General features: G+C 34.6%; 1 protein-coding gene and 2 pseudogenes across 1 annotated transcript; 1 reads left to right on the top strand and 2 right to left on the bottom strand.

Moving 5' to 3' along the window:
- Positions 1 to 1,266: 1,266 nt before the first annotated feature.
- On the bottom strand, positions 1,267 to 1,923 carry LOC141562447 (protein snail homolog Sna-like; annotated as a pseudogene).
- A 4,707-nt stretch (positions 1,924 to 6,630) lies between these two features.
- On the bottom strand, positions 6,631 to 11,896 carry LOC141562446 (olfactory receptor 51F1-like). Its single transcript, XM_074302482.1, has 2 exons — positions 11,883 to 11,896; positions 6,631 to 7,573 (listed from the first exon to the last, which is right to left on the bottom strand). Exons 1-2 carry the CDS (start codon positions 11,894 to 11,896, stop codon positions 6,631 to 6,633), a joined length of 957 nt encoding a protein of 318 aa, XP_074158583.1.
- A 4,751-nt stretch (positions 11,897 to 16,647) lies between these two features.
- On the top strand, positions 16,648 to 17,313 carry LOC141562445 (protein snail homolog Sna-like; annotated as a pseudogene).
- Positions 17,314 to 19,769: the final 2,456 nt, after the last annotated feature.

Genomic DNA, 19,769 nt, shown 5'->3' with positions numbered 1-19,769 from the left:
AAAAAAGTCAGCCATTAGAGAAGGAGACCTAATGTCTTTTTTGTGATTACTTATTTTTGTAAATTAAGCACTTTATTGAATATCAGTATATTATGTGTATATAATTATAAAAATGTTTCATCAGTATGAAATGGTGCATCAAAATATAAATAGCAGAAGATAGAATGAATGCCTATCCTTGGTTCCAAGAGCTTGAGCTCCCATCTGTCTTCTCTGCCCTTTGAAAGCTCTGAAAGAGGAGATTCTGTGGCTCTCAGTGCCTGCTTATATACTCCACACTGAGTATAAACCAATCATTATATTACTAGGAAACCATTATTTGTTGTAAGATTAAATCAACCATACTGAACCATGCTAAACTAGATAACCATTGTCTCATCAATTCCACTGACTTAGCTCCTTGTCTCAAGTTCAGAGTTCTGGCCCATAACAGTGCTCCAGTTCAAAATAACCTTAGAAATAAGTATTTAGACTTGAAATTGCTCCTCATGCCTCTTGGGGAGGCTGTCACCTATTGTGGTATCCCAAGAGTCAATCATTGTGACAGCCAAATTCAGTTACTTTTTTATAACATTCACTGGCTTTCTTCAGATAGAAACAGACAGATGCTCCGAGATCTCTGGGAAAGATTGATTGGGGAACTCCCTGATTTAATATTTTTTGTTCTTCCTTTTGGTGGAAGAAGGGGGTGCAATGTGGAATATGAAGGATTCTGAACAAGCATAGTGACACCAAAAGAAGAAAAAGGAAAAAAATATATATTATTCCTCCTCCACTCCACATACTCTCACTGGAGGAGTTCTTGGAATGACAACACTTCCAAGAGAATCACATTTCAGATTGTTAACTGTCACGGTTCAAATTGTAAGTTACAGTCAGGAAATTCTGGAAAGGCCTTAAAAAAAAAGACAAAGTCCAAAAGGGGTTGGGGTCGGGGTGGGGGGCAGTGTGATGAAAATTGTCCCCAGCTCTTTTCATTAAAGTATGAAGCAGCAAGTTGGGGGAGGGGAAGAGAAGAGGGGAACCTGGATGGGGGAGGGCAGGGAATTTTACTCCACAGCTGGAGTTAATACAGAGGGAGCTATTACCTATAGAAAAAAATTTTCCCCCTTGAAAATCACAATGGCAAATATTCACTTAGCTCTTTCAGAATATGGGAATGATTCCTGGCAGGGAACAAAGGGAAAATCCCGGCAGCAGTGGAGCACCTTCTTGCATAGTATCACCTTCAATCCTCAGTATTTAGAACCTGAACAGCTGGACTCTTCATGCTTGTGAAGGAGAGAAAGTCTGAAAGCAGCTTTGGAGGCCAGCCCTGAATTTGGAGCTGTCAGCAAAGGCTCACCTGCAGTGATTTCAGGAGAACTGCTTCTTCCCTGTGTGGGTTCTGGAATGACACTGCAACAGCCAAGGCCAGGAGAAGACCTTCCCACAGATTTTTCATATACAGGGAAGTATGTAGCTTCGGATGTGCATTTTGACGGTGCCGAGGCTCATAAACTCCTTCTCACAGACCTTGCAGGACTTCCTAGGCTGATGTCTTCATTGTGCTGGAGCTTCTGGTGTTTGGAGCTAAGATGGTGTAGGATTCTCAGGACTGATCACGGGAGAACTCCTCTGCCTCTTCTAAGGAGACTGGGATTGATTCTTTACCAGTGTTACAATTATCATGGGACAGAGAAGTCAGGTCCAGAGCCTTAGGCTCTTCTGGAGGTTCAGGAACAGCTACAGGTATGGGGGTAAAGAAGTAAGAGAGCAGCCCACTGTCCCAGGCCAATATTGTTGGACTGAGGATCTCTGGTGTTGGAATGGCCAACATGCATACAAATGCAGAGATTCAATCACTGTCTGACTCTCCAGTTCTCTGTATTTGGGTTTCTTGCAGGTGCAGAAATGTTTTTTGACTAGAAAGGAATGAAACATGTTAATTGCTGGACTGAGCCTCAGATGACTGACCACTGCACCTGGGTTCCCCTAATGGAAATTCAATACATTTTTTTATTGTTCAATCCCTGCTTAACTGTAGCCTGCTTAGGACTGTAATGTAAATTTTATTTATTTATTATTATTTTTCAAAATTAATTTTATAATTATAATTTTTTGACAGTACATATGCATGAGTAATTTTTTTTTTACAACATTATCCCTTGTATTCACTTTTCCAAATTTTCCCCTCCCTCCCCTAGATGACAGGCAATCCCATACACATTAAAGGTGTTACAGTATAACCTAGATACAATATATGTGTGTAAAACCAAATTTCTTGTTGCATGTTAAGTATTGGATTCTGAAGGTATACGGTATAAGTAATAAGTAAGAAAGACAATAGTGCAAACATGTAATGTAAATTTTAACATATTTTTTGAACATTAGAATTTGTTAAAAAATATTGGCATGTAGGTTTCATTTATAATTTTTACTCTTCCTGGGGTTTGGTATCAAATCAAAGGAATTTGGCAGGTCTACCTTGTTATTCATGTTTTAAACAATTTATATAATAGTAAGGTTAATTATTCCTCAAATATTTGGTGGAGTTTATTTGCAAATGCATCTGGCCCCACCAATTTTTATTTATGAAACTCTTTTATAACCTCTTCAATTTCTTTTTCTATGGTTTTTTTTTTTTTTTTGAGTATTCTATTTTCTCTCATGTATGTCTGGACATTTTATATTTCTGTAAATATTTATCCATTTCACTAATGTTGGAAGATTTATCAGCATATAATTTGACAAAACTCCTAAAAATTCCTTTAATTTCTTTTCCATTGGTGATGTATTCATCATTTTCATGTTCAATTCAGATAATTTGGTTTTTTTTCTCTTTTTAAAATCACAGTACCAAAAATTTAAATATTTTATTGCTTTTGTGTTCATAAAATCAGTGCCTAATTTCATCTATTACTTCAATTTTTAATATTCACTTTTATTTATCTTTTCTTTGATTATCAATTTTTAAAAATATTCTATTGGGACTTGAATTTTTTTTAATTGTATGTCCAATTAATTGATCTACTCTTTCTCTTTTATACATATACAAATTTAAAGATATAAAAATTTTTCCTAAGTACTACTTTGATTGTATACCACAAATTTTGATATATCTGAGAAGGAAAATCCATTCATAAGCATCTGATTATTTTTTCACTTCATAATATATATAATAAATTATATAATTTACAATAGGCTAAATCTCTGACCCTTAAAAATAAAGTAGACTATACATTCAGAGAGGGAAGATAAATTCTGTGGAGGCTTATAATGTATGTATAACTAGTGTATTTTATATTTTTGTATTTTGAGCAATATTTCATTTCATCCTTAAGTTGATTTCAGATCCATCCAGTGATTGCTAATTCATAATTCACAAACACCTCTTGGTGACCTGCTCAGATATTTTTGCCTGCTAATCAAGCTACTCTAAGAGTGAATTAAAGAGAAACTAACAGCATTAGACAAGAGACTAGGATTCCCTAAGTATAACATCATATCTTCCATCTCTTTTTCTTGGTAGATAATTAACAATATAAAAGCTTTCAATGACCTTTCAGTAAGAAAGTAGCAGGTGGAAAAAAATTGATGTACTATATTTTGAACAGTATAGTGAAAAAAGATATGGCATGTGTGTGTATGGGTAGGTAAAAAAGATATGGCATGTGTGTGTGTATGCCCTATAGGGTGTGACTGACAGTTGAGAGAGATTTAACAAGTTTAGGTATGAGCATAATTCTCCTTTCAGGTATAAATGAACAACCTATGTGAATCAAGTTCAAATTTACATATTTTTGTTAGGATATAATACCTAAGAAATTCAGTGATATGCAGTGGATAGAGCACCAGTCCTTCAGTCAGGAGATCATGAGTTCAAATGTGGCCTCAGACATAATACTTCCTATCTGTGTGACGGTGGGCAAGTCAATTTGCCTCAATTAACTTCAGCAAAAAAAAAAAAAATTCAAAGATCATAGATGCAAATTCCTGAAATAAAAGACAACATACAAAGAAGGTCCAGCAGGAAAACATCAACCGACATTGGGATTTTTCTTGTGATTCCATTTATTTTAGTCATATCCAATTCTTTATGACCCAACTTGGGGTTTTCTAGGCAAAGATACTGGAATACTCTAGCTTATTTTACAGATGAAGGACTGAGGCAAACTGGGTTAAATTACCTGACAAGGATTACAGGTTAATAAGGGTTTGAAATCAGATTTGAATTCAGGACTTCAGATCTCACATTCTATCCTTTGTACTACCTAGTTGCCTCATTCATATCTAAAGGACTCAGGTATGTAACAGTTAGAAAAATAGTATAGAAAGCGGAGAAGCAATAGACAGAACTAGTATAATACATATTACTTCTTGTGTTTCTCACTTCCAACATCACTCACATTGAACTGAAGAACACCATAAATTAGGTCTGGTTTTGCATTAACTTATCATGTAAGTCAAGTCATTTCCTGTCTAAGGACTTCAGTTTATCTTCTATGTAAAATAAAATTTTCATTAAATGACCCATAAATTTCCTTCCATGTCCGATATGACATGTAGTAGCATTCTCTGAACTGTGACCTCACAGTGTCAATTTGGCACATGAGGGATATTATGCTATAATTATCAATCAGATAAACATTGATCAAGTGCTTACTATGTGTCAGTCAAGCACTATGCTCTGCTTTGGTGATAAATGAATAGCAAAAAACATTCCCTGCCTTCAAGGAGCTCATAATCTAGTGGGAGAGACAATATGTAAACTACATATGTATTCATATGAATGTATATATATATATATACACATACAATATGATATAGGTATATCAATATATCATGTCATATATGTCTCTGACATGATTTCATATACATCACATATATGTGTATATATATATCATATATATATATATATATATATATATATATATATATATGATAAATTAGAGATAGTCAATGATAGAAAGGCACTAGCACTAAGTAGATATGTCTTACTCTGAGGATCTCACATTGAGGTAGAAGGATTGGTAGTATTTTTCCACCTGCTGAGATTTCTACCTGCCACAACAATCTTAATGACATGTCTTATCATGGTGTACAAGTTACCATGGCTTGTTGATGTCCATGACAGTGGAATATAAACTTCAGCAGATTATTTTATATAGAAAGAAGTGGAAGATATTAGGGCATGTATGCTCTCTGAAAATCACATTACTTAAATGAAAGGAGATCTATTACCATAGAAGTCAGAATCTAAATCATAAACACTTTACCCATGGTGACCCCAACAATTGTTGTTCTGTGAAGATACTTTTCTGTTTCCCAGTGAATTTTCTTAAATGGAGGGGGCAGAAGTGGCTAATAACCATATAATTTCTATAACATTTTCAAATATTAATTTACTATTTGATAGATAATGTGAAATTTTTGTCCAATCACAAAGAAAATAATATGAGTATTGATTGGGCACTTCTGCATTTTTCCTTGTAATGTCTATTAGAGGTAAATGGAATATCATGAGGACATCATTTTATGGGCTACTACTTGTTACATAAGACAAAGAGAGTACATTTGTAAGTTTCCACAAAAACTCATGTCAGTTCATTATGAAAACTTGTTTTGAACCAAATATTCTAAACACTTTGTAATTCCACTCTATGACTACCCATGGCAGAGAATCACAGAATTTCAGGAGAGGAAATGGAAATAAAAGTCATCTAGACCTATCCAGTCTGGAACAAGTATTTTCACTACAACATACCCAAGTAATAACCCACATCTTGCTTAATGTTGACTGAAGAAGAACCCACTATCTTTTGACCTGCAATTCAACTTTTAGAAAGATATGATTATGGGGATGTGTGTCCTTTATATCTTGCTGATCTTTGCCTTCCTTCATATGTCCTCCTTTTCCAATTCCCTCTATCTTTTATTCCTTCCACTCATGATACCTGGGCCAAGCAAAGCAAAGCAAGTCAAGTCTATACACCATTTTACTACTCTGCCAATATTTGAACAACTAAACATCTGTTCTTTTTGTCTTCTCTATACTCAAGAAAGTTATCCATAGACAGTGACACTTCTTATTGTCATCTCTAAAAACTACTCTTAATTTAACATTAAATAGGATCTTTCTGTCCTTCCTTTTTAAAATAACTAGGAACTTTATATTGTTTCTTCTAGTGTTATTGATGCCACCAAATTACTATTTAGAATCTATAATCTTTTAAGTACTATGATTACAAGACAACATATGTTTTTGTACGTAAAATGTAAAGAAGAGATCCCTTGGAGTTCTCAACAAATCACTTTTATTTCCCTGCAAAATCACCCTACCATTTGTGTTATGTCCATGTTATGTTTTTGTTCCTCCATATAGGTACTGGATTGATTCTCTTCTCTATCTGGCTCCAGGGCTGAAGAAGTCTCCATAATTCTTCAGCTTTTACTGTTTTTGACCACAACTTCTTGATGCTATCAACAGGAGCCACATGAACAAATATACATTCATTAAAATTCAAGTTACATTTTCCATCAGTGGGTATTCACAGTCCCAAGCTTATTATCTGGGGAAATGCAGTTCCTTCTTCACTACAAACACAAACATTTTTATTCTGCTACATGTCATTTTTATCTCATCTAATCTCAATATGACAAAGGAGGTGACTTTGCAAGGAGCAATTTGAGCAAAAGCCCACGAAGCTGTGCAGTTTTCAGACTATAGATGACAGGGTTGAGCACAGGTGGAAGGATTAAGTAGATGTTGGACATCATTGTTTGTACAATTTTAGGAGATGACTGTCCAAAGCGATGCACCAGGGACAGGGTAATCATGGGAATGTAGAAGATGGCAACAGCTCCAATATGGGACATACAAGTGCTAAAGACCTTGTGCTGCTCTGTGGGTGATGCAATACTGAGGACAGAACGAATGATCATGATGTAGGAGATGATAATACATGGTATATCTATCCCTGAAGTCAAAATGAGACCAGTTAGACCCCAGAAGCTGTTAGGTCTGGTATCTGAACATGACAATTTAAGCACATCAGGGTGGTAACAGTAGGAATGGGAAAGCACATTCATTTTACAGAATGACAGGCGTTTCAGCAACAAAAGTAGGGGCATCAACACTACTATCATTCGCAGGAGTATTACCAGAACAATCTGAAGGATTTTGGCATTAGTGAGAATGGTGTTGTATCTCAGAGGGTCACAGATAGCTACAAAACGATCAAAAGCCATGGCCACCAGGACACCAGTTTCTATGACTGTGAATCCATGTAGAAAGAACATTTGGACAATGCAACCATCTAAGCTGATTTCTCTCAAGTCAAACCAAAGAACAATCAATGTTGTTGACATTGTGGAAACAATCAAGCCCAAGTCAGTAGCGGATAGCATAGAAAGGAAATAGTACATGGGCTCATGAAGACTCTGCTCTGTGATGATGACAAACAGGATCATGCTGTTTCCTGAAAGACCAATAGTATAGAGACAGCAGAAAGGGATGGAGATCCAGACATGGGCTGCTTCAAGTCCTGGGATGCCAATGAGATGGAAGGTTGTAAATGGAGATGTCATGTTGCTTAAAGTCATCATTGTAGGTTAGGAAGACAGCATTTATTTTCATAGAGTTCAAATTCTGCAGGAACACAAGAAAAATTACTTCACAATGTTTAAAAATATTTTAGATTTTCACTTCAAAATTATTCCCTTCAATGTACCAACCCATGGTCTTATTTCTTTAATAATAAAATAAACCTAAGGCTGAAGGTGTACGTCAGTTAACATGCTAAAGCAATGATTTCTTGATGAAAGGCTGAATGACTGATTAAATTATTAAGCATTGATATAAAGATAAAATTCTGTATTGTCTGTTACTGTTGTTTTCTGTAAGTATTGACTCAAGTAGAAATAAAGTTTCTATTTTGCGCTATTTACCCACTTTTGTCTCCACTCTTCATAAAAGAATATATATATTTATGTTTACATCATGTGGACATTTGGAAAACTAGAGATTTTTTTACAAGGTTGAATGTGCCTAAATCAATCACAGTATATATTTTTTGTTACTGTGAACCTTGGGGTAGAATAAAGCCTCAGGTTTGAGTGTTTACAGGAGATTAGTCCTTGAGAAACTAGTACAAGTATTAGCTTTATTAGTATGTCCAATAGCAAGTAAGCTAAAAGTAAGCACATACTTACAATTACTTACAGAGGTTAAATCAAAGTAATTCATTTAGTGGTTTAGGCTATATGTGATATATATATATATATCTATATATAGATATATAGATATATATATATATAGCCTCAAAATCTCAAGGGGAGTATAAACTTAAAGAAGAGATATGAGCAGGGAACTTTTCTACACTAAAATGGGTATGGTCAGAAGAGATAATTTCTGCCCAAATTAGGAAATGAAGGACACTGAGATGTATTGGGGAAAATCCCTGAGTCAGTTGTCAATACCAGACTCTGGTATGGTGCACTGTCCTTATCGGGTCAAAATCTGAGTTATGTTTTAAATATGAACTTTTGGGGCCTCCTGGGATCCACGACATTCTCAAGTGCTGCAAAACCAAATTAAATTTTGACTGGGAAACATTTAAAAAAATAAACTAGCTACAACTAACTATAGATAATGTTAATGTGGTTTTCTATGTTAATGTGCAACCTTCAGGGATATTTATACACAATCCAGTGACCTCCTTTTCTATTATGATTCAACACCCTTGTTCTACAGCACCCTTGAAAAGATATCATCTATTTCCTAATTTAAGATTTTAAGCTGGGAATAGTCTGAAGAAAATTATGGAGGTAGAAAGGTATAGAATGAGATAAATGATTGATTGTGGCATAGGTTGGCTTAAGTTTAGTATGAGTTGGAGTAGTATGAGGAAAGATAGATAATCTTGGGTAGTTCCATATTGTGGACATCCTCTAGTACTAAGCACAGGATTTTAATATTCACTCAGTAAACAAAAGAGAAACATAGAATATAATTTTAATGGAATATCTTAAATAGATCTTTACATAACCAAGATGGGATTATAAGGTAAAATGTTTAAGAAGGGAGATAGTAGAGGAAACTAGTATTAGAATGACTGAGAGAAGACTAAAATGTAGCAGTGAGATTTGAAACCATTGATTCAATACAAGAGATATGTACTATATAAGGTGAAATAACTGGACTTTGCCAATGACAATAAAAGAATTGAAAGAAAGAACTCAGTAAACACCACCAAGGTTTTGATCACATGATACTTGGTGTGAAATGGTACTGGCACAAATGGGGAAGGCAGATGAAGAAAACACTGTTGGGGCGATGTGCACAGTCGAGGATGATAAGCTCTGCTATAAATAATAAGTATGAAATGCTGGTGTGGCATCCAAGCTTAAATGTCTGAAAATCAGGTGCAAACAATCTATCTCTCAGAAAGGAATTCAAGGTTTCAGATAGAGATATAGTCAATATGTTCACATGGAAAGCAATTAAAGATAGGAGAGAAAATGAATTTGTCTTAAAATAAAGTACAAAACTAAAAAGCAAGAGGCATGATGATGAAATCATTGAAATCTCCCCTCTCTACTTTAAAATTTTCAGAAGAGTAAGAGAAAACTCATTTTTAAAGGTGATTTATGAAATGATGACATCTTAAGAAGAGAAAATTTAATCATCTTTATGCTGTTGGCTTCAAAATATATATGTGTCACCTGAATATTCCTCCTGAAGGGGAGATGGGAAAACTGGGACACTGATTCATTGCTGGTGGAATTGTGAATACATCAGCCATTCTGGAGAGCAATTTGGAAGTATGCTCAAAAAGTTATCAAACTGTGCATACCCTTTGATCCAGCAGTGATACTACTGGGCTTATATCCCAAAGAGATCTTAAAGAAGGGAAAGGGACCTGCATATGCAAGAATGTTTAAGGCAGCCATCTTTGTAGTGTCCAGAAACTGGAAATTGAGTGGATGCCCATCAATTGGAGAATGGCTGAATAAATTGTGGCATATGAATGTTATGGAATATTATTGTTCTGTAAGAAATGACCAACAGGGGCAGCTAGGTGGTGCAGTGGATAGAGCACCAGCCCTGAAATCAGGAGGACATGAGTTCAAATCACTTACTAGCTGTGTGACTCTGGGGAAGTCACTTAACCCCATTGCCTCAGCAAAACAACAACAACAACAACAAAAAACTTGCTTAGGGGCAGGTAGGTGGTGCAGTGGATAGAACACCAACCTTGAATTCAGGAGGAACCAAGTTCAAATCTGAGCTCAGATTTTTAACACTTCCTAGTTGTGTAACCCTGGACAAGTCACTTAACCCCAGACTCAGAAAAAAAAAAAAAAAGAAAGAAAGAAATGACCAACAGGATGATTTCAGAAAGGCCTGGAGAGACTTATATGAACTGCTGCTGAGTCAAATGAGCAGGACCAGGAGATCATTATATACTTCAACAACAATACTATATGATGATCAATTCTGATGGACGTGGCCCTCTTCAACAATGAGATAAACCAAATCAATTCCAATAGAGCAGAAATGAATTGAACCAGTTACACCAGTGAAAGAACTCTGGGAAATGAGTATGAACCACTACATAAAATTCCCAATCCCTCTATTTTTGTCCACCTACATTTTTGATTTCTGTCATAAGTTAACTGCACACTATTTCAAAGTCCAATTCTTTTTGTACAGCAAAATAACTGTATGGACATGGATGTATGCATATATTGTATTTAACATATACTTTAACATATTTTACCTGTACTGGTCAACCTGCCATCTGAGGAAGGGTGTGGGGGGAAGAAGGGGGAAAGTTGGAACAAAAGGTTTTGCAATTGTCAATGCTGAAAAATTACCCATGCATAAATCTTGTAAATAAAAAGCTATAATAATAATAAAAAAGAATTGGCAAATATGAATGCTGACAATTAAATTTTAAAGATCAAAGGAGAATAGAAGCAATAAAACTGGAAAAAGGCTAATATTGTCCATATGTTCAAAAAAGAAAGTAGAATGGATTCTTCAAACTAAATGAAAATAAAGTTGACTTTGATTCCTGGTCAAAAAAAAAAAAAAAGAATTTCCTGAACTCTAGTTCTGCTTCACTAATTTCTTATTGGATATGGAGGGCCATCTCTCAAAAATGAGAATCTCTGAGAATCCTTGAGCTCAGCTTGGATACATGGAAGGTACAAGGTCTCTTCCCACAGACTTAAGTCCTTGGACACTCTACCAGATATGTAACACATAATAATAACCAAAGTTCAGAAGAACAGGTGCATATATAGTAACTGCCAATATTGGTAAAGTACAGCACCCAGTCAAAATAATGATATGAAATGTTAACAAAATAATATGTTGTCCTTGCACAACTGCTTTTCTCATGTGAACAAGCAAGTTTTCTCTTTTATATTGCTTGAATAAGTTAGTCAAATCTAGTATTGCATCTTGACTTGCCTACTCCAAGATTTTTCTTTATTCTACTTGTTTTTTCTCACTGCCTCTCCCCTGCACCCCATGCCAGTTGCTGGCAACTGGATAATTATATTTGGATACTCTTCATAGTATCTCAAGATCAATTACTTCATTGCTTTCTACTCATTTTCTCAAGCTATCATTTCTCCCAAATTTTTCATATTTATCTTGTCTTCCCAGCTATTGAAGCTCATAAAGGTTTCATCCTTAAATCTTCCCTCTCTCTGACATTTCATATCCATTCATTTTCCCAAATCCTGAAAATCTTTCCATATATCCTTTAATACCTGTTTCCTCTTCTCAATTCATGATTATTTTATTTCACTTTTATTTTCTATCACCTCAACTATTTTAATAACCTAAGTGGTAACCCTGCCTTCAGTCCTTTTTCTGTGCAAATGACTAAAAAACCTCCATAATATTCCTTTCTATTTCTCCTAGGAAAAGATATCAACTACTAAATTTGTATGAAAATACCTCCATGATATGTCTTCTGATCTGATTCTATAATACTCTCCTTCATGTATTCTATATCCCAACTTAATCTGGTTAATAACTACTTGTTAAGCTCGTTAACTTCCATGCATCTGTACAAATTGTCTGTTATGGTTGGAATGTACTATAATCTTGCCTCTGTGATTCTTTTTGTTCTTTTAAAGGTTTACTTCCAGGGTTACCCACAAAATATTCCCTGATATTCCTTTTATAGGTGCACTCTCTGAATTGTGTAGAACTATTTGTTTTTTCACTGACACCAACTGAGGAGAACATAGTCTTTAAAGCTGAGCACTATTTGAGTTATGAAGCTGAGCACTACTTCATTTTTTCCTCCTTTTATCCAGAGGTGATTTGTATGTGTATATTTGCTTAGTAAATATTTGTTGATCGAAATGTTTCATAGAAGCAAGATTCTCAAAATGCAATAATTCAGCATTAGTGATATCCTTTGAGAGAGAAATGTTGGATTAGTAGGACAGGAAAAACAAATTTCAATGGAATACAATGAACATAGGTAATGAAGAAATAGAAGTACTAGTGAGTTTGATGAAGTTAAAGGAAAAAAAAATCCTTTCTTTTTTTGGAGAGAAGTTAGTTCCAAATGCTTTCGTGGATCCTCTGTCTTATCACCTGTACCACAATTTCCTGAAACTGTTCTGCTCACTGTTACATATGCGGGTAGAGGAAAGGACATCACATTGTAAGGATAGAAAAAAGCACAATAAAATTTATAAATCTCTAATCATCTAGTTCCATATTATGAAAACTTAAGTGAATCTCTTATATATTGAATAAAATCTTACCTTCTTACATTTTATCAAAGGCTTTCCAAATTCTTAACTCACCTTTAGATTTCCAATTCCTTAATACATATCACAGGCACTGGTCAAACAGGATTGGTTTTTATTCTCTAAATATGCAATATATTTTCTTTTCATGCCTTTTCCTGTACCATTCATTTTTCCTTTAATGATTTTTTCTACTCTGCCCCTCAGAATCCAATCTATTCTTTAGAATAGATGAGATATTATTCTTTCAAGGAAGATTTTTCTAATGTTTGTGATGGGATTTTTTGCTCTTCTATAATTTCTTAGTGCTTTATCATTTTCTTAAATTACAGTTTAAGCAGTTAGGAAGTACACACAATGGACAGAATCTCATGTGCAGAGTCAAGAATACTTATTTTCCTGAGTTTAAATCTGGCCCAAAATGCTTACTAGCTATGTGATTCTGGACAAGAAATTTTTCCCTATTTGTCTTGGTTTCTCATTCACAAAATAGAAATGGAAAACTATTGTTTTGCCCCCCCCCAAAAAAAACCCTCAAATGGGATCACAAAGAATCCAACACAACTGAAATGATTAAATAACAAAAGCAGAGAACTGTTAAATCCTTAGGAGTTGGAATTATAATATACATCTTTTTTTCCTTGTTAGATAGGCACAGAGTTCATACTTAGCTTTGTTGTCATAATTGTTATTCAGTTGTTCAGTGATGTACAAGTCTTCATGATCCCATGGACTCCATTAGTGAGTTTTTTTTTTTTTTCTTTTTGACAAAGATGCCAGAATTGTTTGCCATTTCTTTCTCTGGTGTCTCCCCATTTTACAAAAAAGTAACTGAGGCTAATAGAATTAAATGAATTGCCCAGGGTCACACAGTTATCAAGTATTTGAGGCCACATTTGAACTCAGATCTTTTTGACCCTAGACCTAGTACTCTATGCATGGCACCATCACACTTAGCTTTCCACTACCGAATTAATTAATGAAGATAGTAAAAATGAATAAGAAACAAATAAAGGAGATAGATGGATACTTTCGAGTTTGGTGATTTTTAGTGCATTTAGCCAAGCATATTGCTTGAAACTGGGCTTTTAGGGAATAGACTTGGCACTGAATAATTCATACTCTTTAATCCAGTTATACCTGAATAAGCATATATACCAAAGAAGTGCAAGACAAAAAGAAAAGTCTTATATATGACAAAGTACTCTTAAAAGTATGAGTGTTCATTTGATTAGTAATATTTCAATAAATTTGAATACATTAATGTAATAAAAATATTATAATACCATAACAAAAAAAGAAATATGGGAAAATATGGAAGGCTTTACAGAGATGGAAATAAACAAAAATAGGAAAACAATATATAGTAGAGCTTGTATACAGAATAGTACAATGACTATTGTAATATAAGTTTAAAAGTACACTAAAAAGAAGTCAGATAATGAGTTATCATAATGACCAATCTTGGACATGAAGAAAAAATGATGAAACAAACCTTCCTTTGGATAAACAGTGGGAAACACAGATGAAAAATAATATATATAATGTGAAGTATGGTTCACTGTGTGGTTTTTTTCCTTAATTGTTTTAATTTGTTATAAGAGAAATTTGTTACAAAGAGAAAGAAAAAGACATGAAGTCAGGGGAGGTAAAAATATGTGAAAATAGTATCAACAAAACTGATTTTTAAAAAATGAATAGATGTCAACAATAAAAGTGAAGAAATAAAGGAGAAAGTTCCAAACATAAAAGGCAATATATAAAACTATGTGGAAGTAAAATATCTCAACATTGTCTTGGTTTTCCATTTCTAATCCTATCACCCATATTCTTTTTGGTCAATTGTTTTCATTATGTCCAAATCTTTGTGACCTCATTTGTTTTTTTGTTTGTTTTGTTTTGTTTTGGCAAAGAAACTGGAATGGTTTGCCATGTCTTTCCTTCATTCATTTTGCAAACGAGGAAACTGAAGCATACAGGGTTAAGTGATTTGCCCAGGATCAAACAGCTAGTAAATGTATGAGGCCAGTTTAGAACTCAGAGAGACTCATTTTCCTGACTTTAGACTGAGCATTCTGTTCAGTACCTTACCTTCCTGACACTATTACTCATGCTTATTGCTCATTCATGTCACAAAATGATTTAAACCTAAATAGCTCCTCTTTAAAGTAAGTAGTCATGCAAAGTGATGTCAAGCATCTCATTTGAGATAACTACATGGGTTCCTTTGTATCTTCAAAAAGGTTTAAATTTAGATTGAGAAGAATTTGGATTGAGAAGAATTAAGATATTAAATTAAAAAAATAACCCTACAGGGCCTTAGCAATATTATAACTGAAGGTAGATTTTGCCCATCTTCTTTCCTTGTCTCTGAATTTCTTCTACTACTGTTTTACCTATAAGACTATCTTGCTCCTTTCCTTTCCCCCTTTATAGTCCATAATTCAACTTAATTCAACAGACATATACTCAGTGATCACTAGATATGCTTTTCCCTGAGTCAGACATTGTGCGACAAATCTTGTTCCTATTCTCTAATAGCTTAGGTCCCATATGGAGAAAAATACCTACAATAACAAGAAAGCAAAATTGAGTCCAATATGATAAAAAAGCAACTAGGGGTAGTCATAGATAAAGAGCTAGATGAATATCCAAGAAAGTCTGGGTTCAAGATTTATTTCTGAAAAATGTTCCTGTGTCACCCTGGACACAAGTTATTTATCATTATTATTACCAACTTTCTAAGACTTTAAGTTATATATATATATATATATATATATATATATATGGCAATATTGCCTTCATTTGTAGAGAATTTCCTCACTTGAGATTTCCATATATGGTACTAATGAAATTATAAGTCCAGTCTATATATATACATAATATATATATATATTATATATAGTATATATTAAATATATATAAAAAAGCAATGTATCAATCTCAACAAGTGTCAAAATTCATGATTGGAAGAGTCAAACAAAATTCCTCCATCTTACCAGCTCATATGCAAGAGAGAAATGACTGCCTTTACTCACCACTAGAAAGAACATGCTCCTTTAATTGTGAATCTCAAGCCTATATATAAAAGTGGAACTGAATGATGTGGCCACCTCACAGATATGATTGTCCCTTAGAGAATTACCAATGCAGAACAGATCTAATCTTTGGCTGTCCATGGGGATGATTTTCTTTGCTGACATGGGCATAAAAATACAGTTATGTTGCCAATGCACTATCATATCATGAGTAAATAACTGAAGTCTCAAAGGGCTTTAAAAGTAAATCAAACTGAATTATATCATCAACTTTTTCTGAGTAGATATGATTAATTATATGATTAGTCCTTTTCCCCAAAACCTAGGAGTAGTTGTCATATAAATCTTCATCTTCAAGGATTTATTAGCTCAAGCTTCATCTCTTCTAATATATCTGGGGGAGGTCCATTCTTCTTTGAATTCTGTCTTATATTACTGTACTATAATTCATATCACATAGTTTTGGCAGTTTGCCATCATCACATCATTTCATATTTGGGATTGTGTTACCCTACATCCTAGTGAGACCATCTAGTGTTATTCTTGTGTATCCCTCAAGAGAATCTGATATAGAGATTTGTATAATGTAGATGCTCAATAAATATTCATTATATAACTGGCTAAAAGTGGCATTTGTTTATCCCTATTTGTTCTCATATTGTTCCCTTCTGCCCATAATTCTAAGCTATTGAGATAATTTTTGGTTCTTTATGTCTCTGAATATGTTAATTTTTTCCTCCCTTTTTTGCATCACTGTTAAACAAATGTACCAAATATCCCTTCATCCATACCACTGGGATACATACTGAATGGAACTATCATTGGGTTTCCCCCACTTCTATGAATGTTGGCTTTTCCAGCATCAGAGGTTCTCAGTCCAGCAATACTGGTCTGGGATAGTGGGCTGCTCTCTTCCTTTTTTTACCCCCACGACTATTGCTGTTCGTGAACCCCCAGAAGAGCCTAAGGCTCTGGACCTGACTTCTCTATCCAGTGATAATTATGATGCTAGTAAAGGATCAATCCTAGTCTCCTTAGAAGAGGAGGCAGAGAAATTCTCCTGTGGTCAGTTCTGGGAATCTTACACAATCTTGGCTAGTCCCTCCAAACACCAGCAGCTCCAGCAAAGTGAAGACACTCAGCCTAGAAAGTCCTCCTTCCGCAAGGTCTATGAGAAGGAGAATATGAGCCTCAGCATTCTCAAAATGCACATCTGCAACCACATACTTCCCTGTGTATACAAGATAAGTGGTAAGGTCTTCTTTCAGCCCTGGTTATTGCAGGGTAATTTCAGAACCCACACAGGGAAGAAGCCATTCTCCTGCAATCACTGCAGCCAAGTCTTTGCTGACCATTCCAAACTCAGGGCTCCCTTGCAGATCCACTCAGATGTCAAGAAGTACTACTGCAAAAGCTGCTCCCATATTTTCTCTCCAATATCCTTCACAAACATCAGGAGACAGGTAATCCAATGCATAATATAGGAATGGGACAACCTAGGTGTTTGTAATGTAAACACTCCTTGGTGGCCTGCTCACATATTGTTAATCAAGCTTCTCTAAGAGAAAATTAAAGAGAAACTAACAGGATTTGACAAGAGACTAGGATTCCCTAAGTATAACATCATATTTTCCATCTCTTTTCTTGGTGGATAATTGACTATTAAGGACCATGTGTAGGAGAAGGAGCAGGTCAATTTTCCTAGAGCCTCCATAGCTGTGAATCATAACATCTGAAGGAGTTGCAAAGCAGCCTTTACTGACACAGGTGTTAATTGTGGATTGGGAATAAAATAAATTGGAGGCAGAGGGAAGAGGAGGGAGGTCAGACAACGCATCAGCCTCTCAGTGGTGAGGTCAGAGAATAGCAACTGCCTCTCAGTTTCCTTGTATCATCATTATCCTCTCACATGAAGAGATCCATTTTACAGGTCTGAGTTAGACCTCTAGCAGCCACCAGCAGGTGGCTCCAGTATCACAACAATTAACCATATAAAAACTTTCTGTGACTTTTCAGTAAGAAGATAATAGGTAGAAAAGGGGTTGATGTACCATATTTTGAACAATATAATGAAAGAAGGTATGGCATGTGTGTGTAGGGGTATAAAGTACTGCATAGGATGTGACTGACAATTAAGAGAGATTTAACAAGTCTGAATATGAGCACAATTTTCATCAAATGAACAACCTATGTAAATCAAATCCAAATTTACATATTTTTGTTAGTTTATAATACCTAAAAAATTCAAAGGTTATAGATGGGAATTCTTGAAATAAGAGACAACATTCAAAGAAGGTTCAGCAGGAGAATATCACCTGAGGTTGGGATTTTTTTTGTGATTCCATTATTTCAGCCATATCCAACTCTTCATGACCCAACCTGAGGTTTTCTTGGCAAAGATCCTGGAATACTCTAGCTCATTTTATAGATAGGGACTGAAGCAAACTAGGTTGAATTACCAGACAAGGATTATATATCTAATAAGGGGTTGAAGTTGGACTTGAATTCAGGACTTCGGACCCGATATTCTTTCCATTGTACACCTAACTCCCTCATTTAAATCTAAAGGAACTCAGGTATGTAATGGTTAGTAAAATAGCAAAGAAAGAGGAGAAGCAATAAAAAGAACTAGCATAATGCATATTACTTCTTGTTTCGAACCTCCAAAATCACTCACATTGTACTGAGGAAAAAGATAAATTAGATCTGAATTAACTTATCATATGAATCAGGTTACTTCCCTTCTCTGGGCTTCAGTTTATCATCTATGTAAACTAAAGTTTTAATTAGATAACTCATAAGTTTCCTTGCATGTCTGATAGGATACATACTAGCATTCTTTGAACTTTGATCTCAGAGTGTCAATTTGGTGCATGAGTGATATTATTCTATAATAGGTCTTTATCAATTAGATAATAAACATTGATCAAGTGCTTACTATGTGTCAGTCAAGCACTATACTCAGCTTTTGGGAAAAATGAATAGTAAAACACACTTTCTGTTTTCAAGGAGCTCATAGCCTAGTAGGAAAGACACTATGTAAACTACACATGTATTTTAATGCATGTATATATATACATATGGTATATTATACATATATCTGTATATCATGTTGCATGTATCTCTGGCATGATTTCATATGTATCACATATATATGATAAATTAGAGAGGAAGGCACAATCATTAAGTAGATAAGTCTTACTCTGAGACCTCAGATTGAGGTAGAAGGATTGATAATATTTTCCTACCTGCTGGGATTTCTAGCTATCACAATCTTATTGCTATGTCTCATTGTGATGTCCAACTTATATCTTGTTGATGTCCATGTCAGTGGAATATAAACACCAACAGATTACCTTATATAGAAAGAAGTGGAGGATATTTATGGCATGTGAGTTCTCTGAAAACCACACTACTTTAATGAAAGGATATTTATTACCACAGAAGTCAGAATCTAAGTCATAAACACTTTACCCATAGTGACACCCAAAATTATTGTTCTGTGAAGATAATTTCCCATTTCCCAGTGAATATAACAGAGATTTTTTTTTAAATGGAGGAGGCAGAAGTGGCTAATAACCTTATAATTTCTATAGCATTTTCAAATACTATTTCATAGTCAATGTGAAATCTTTATCCAATTACAAAGAAAATAATATGAGTATTTGTTGGACACTTCTGCTTTTTTCCTTGTGATGTCTATTAGGGATAAATGGAACATCATGAAGACAAAATCATTTTATGGGCTGCTACTTGTTACAGAAGATAAAAAGAGAAATACTACAAAAACTAGAAGAATTCTAAATTAGACTAACTGAAACATTGAGAATTGGGACACTGAGTTTAAAAAAGAGATGGTGCTTGTTTAAGAAATACAAAAGTTTATACATCTGTAGTTTTCCAAAAAAAAAAAACTCATGTCATCTCATTATGAAAACTTGTTTTGTACCAAATATTCTATGCACC

The sequence above is a fragment of the Sminthopsis crassicaudata genome, chromosome 3 (genome assembly GCF_048593235.1).
Source record: "Sminthopsis crassicaudata isolate SCR6 chromosome 3, ASM4859323v1, whole genome shotgun sequence".
Classification (NCBI taxonomy): Eukaryota; Metazoa; Chordata; class Mammalia; order Dasyuromorphia; family Dasyuridae; genus Sminthopsis; species Sminthopsis crassicaudata.
This window is presented reverse-complemented; position numbering and strand designations above follow the sequence as displayed.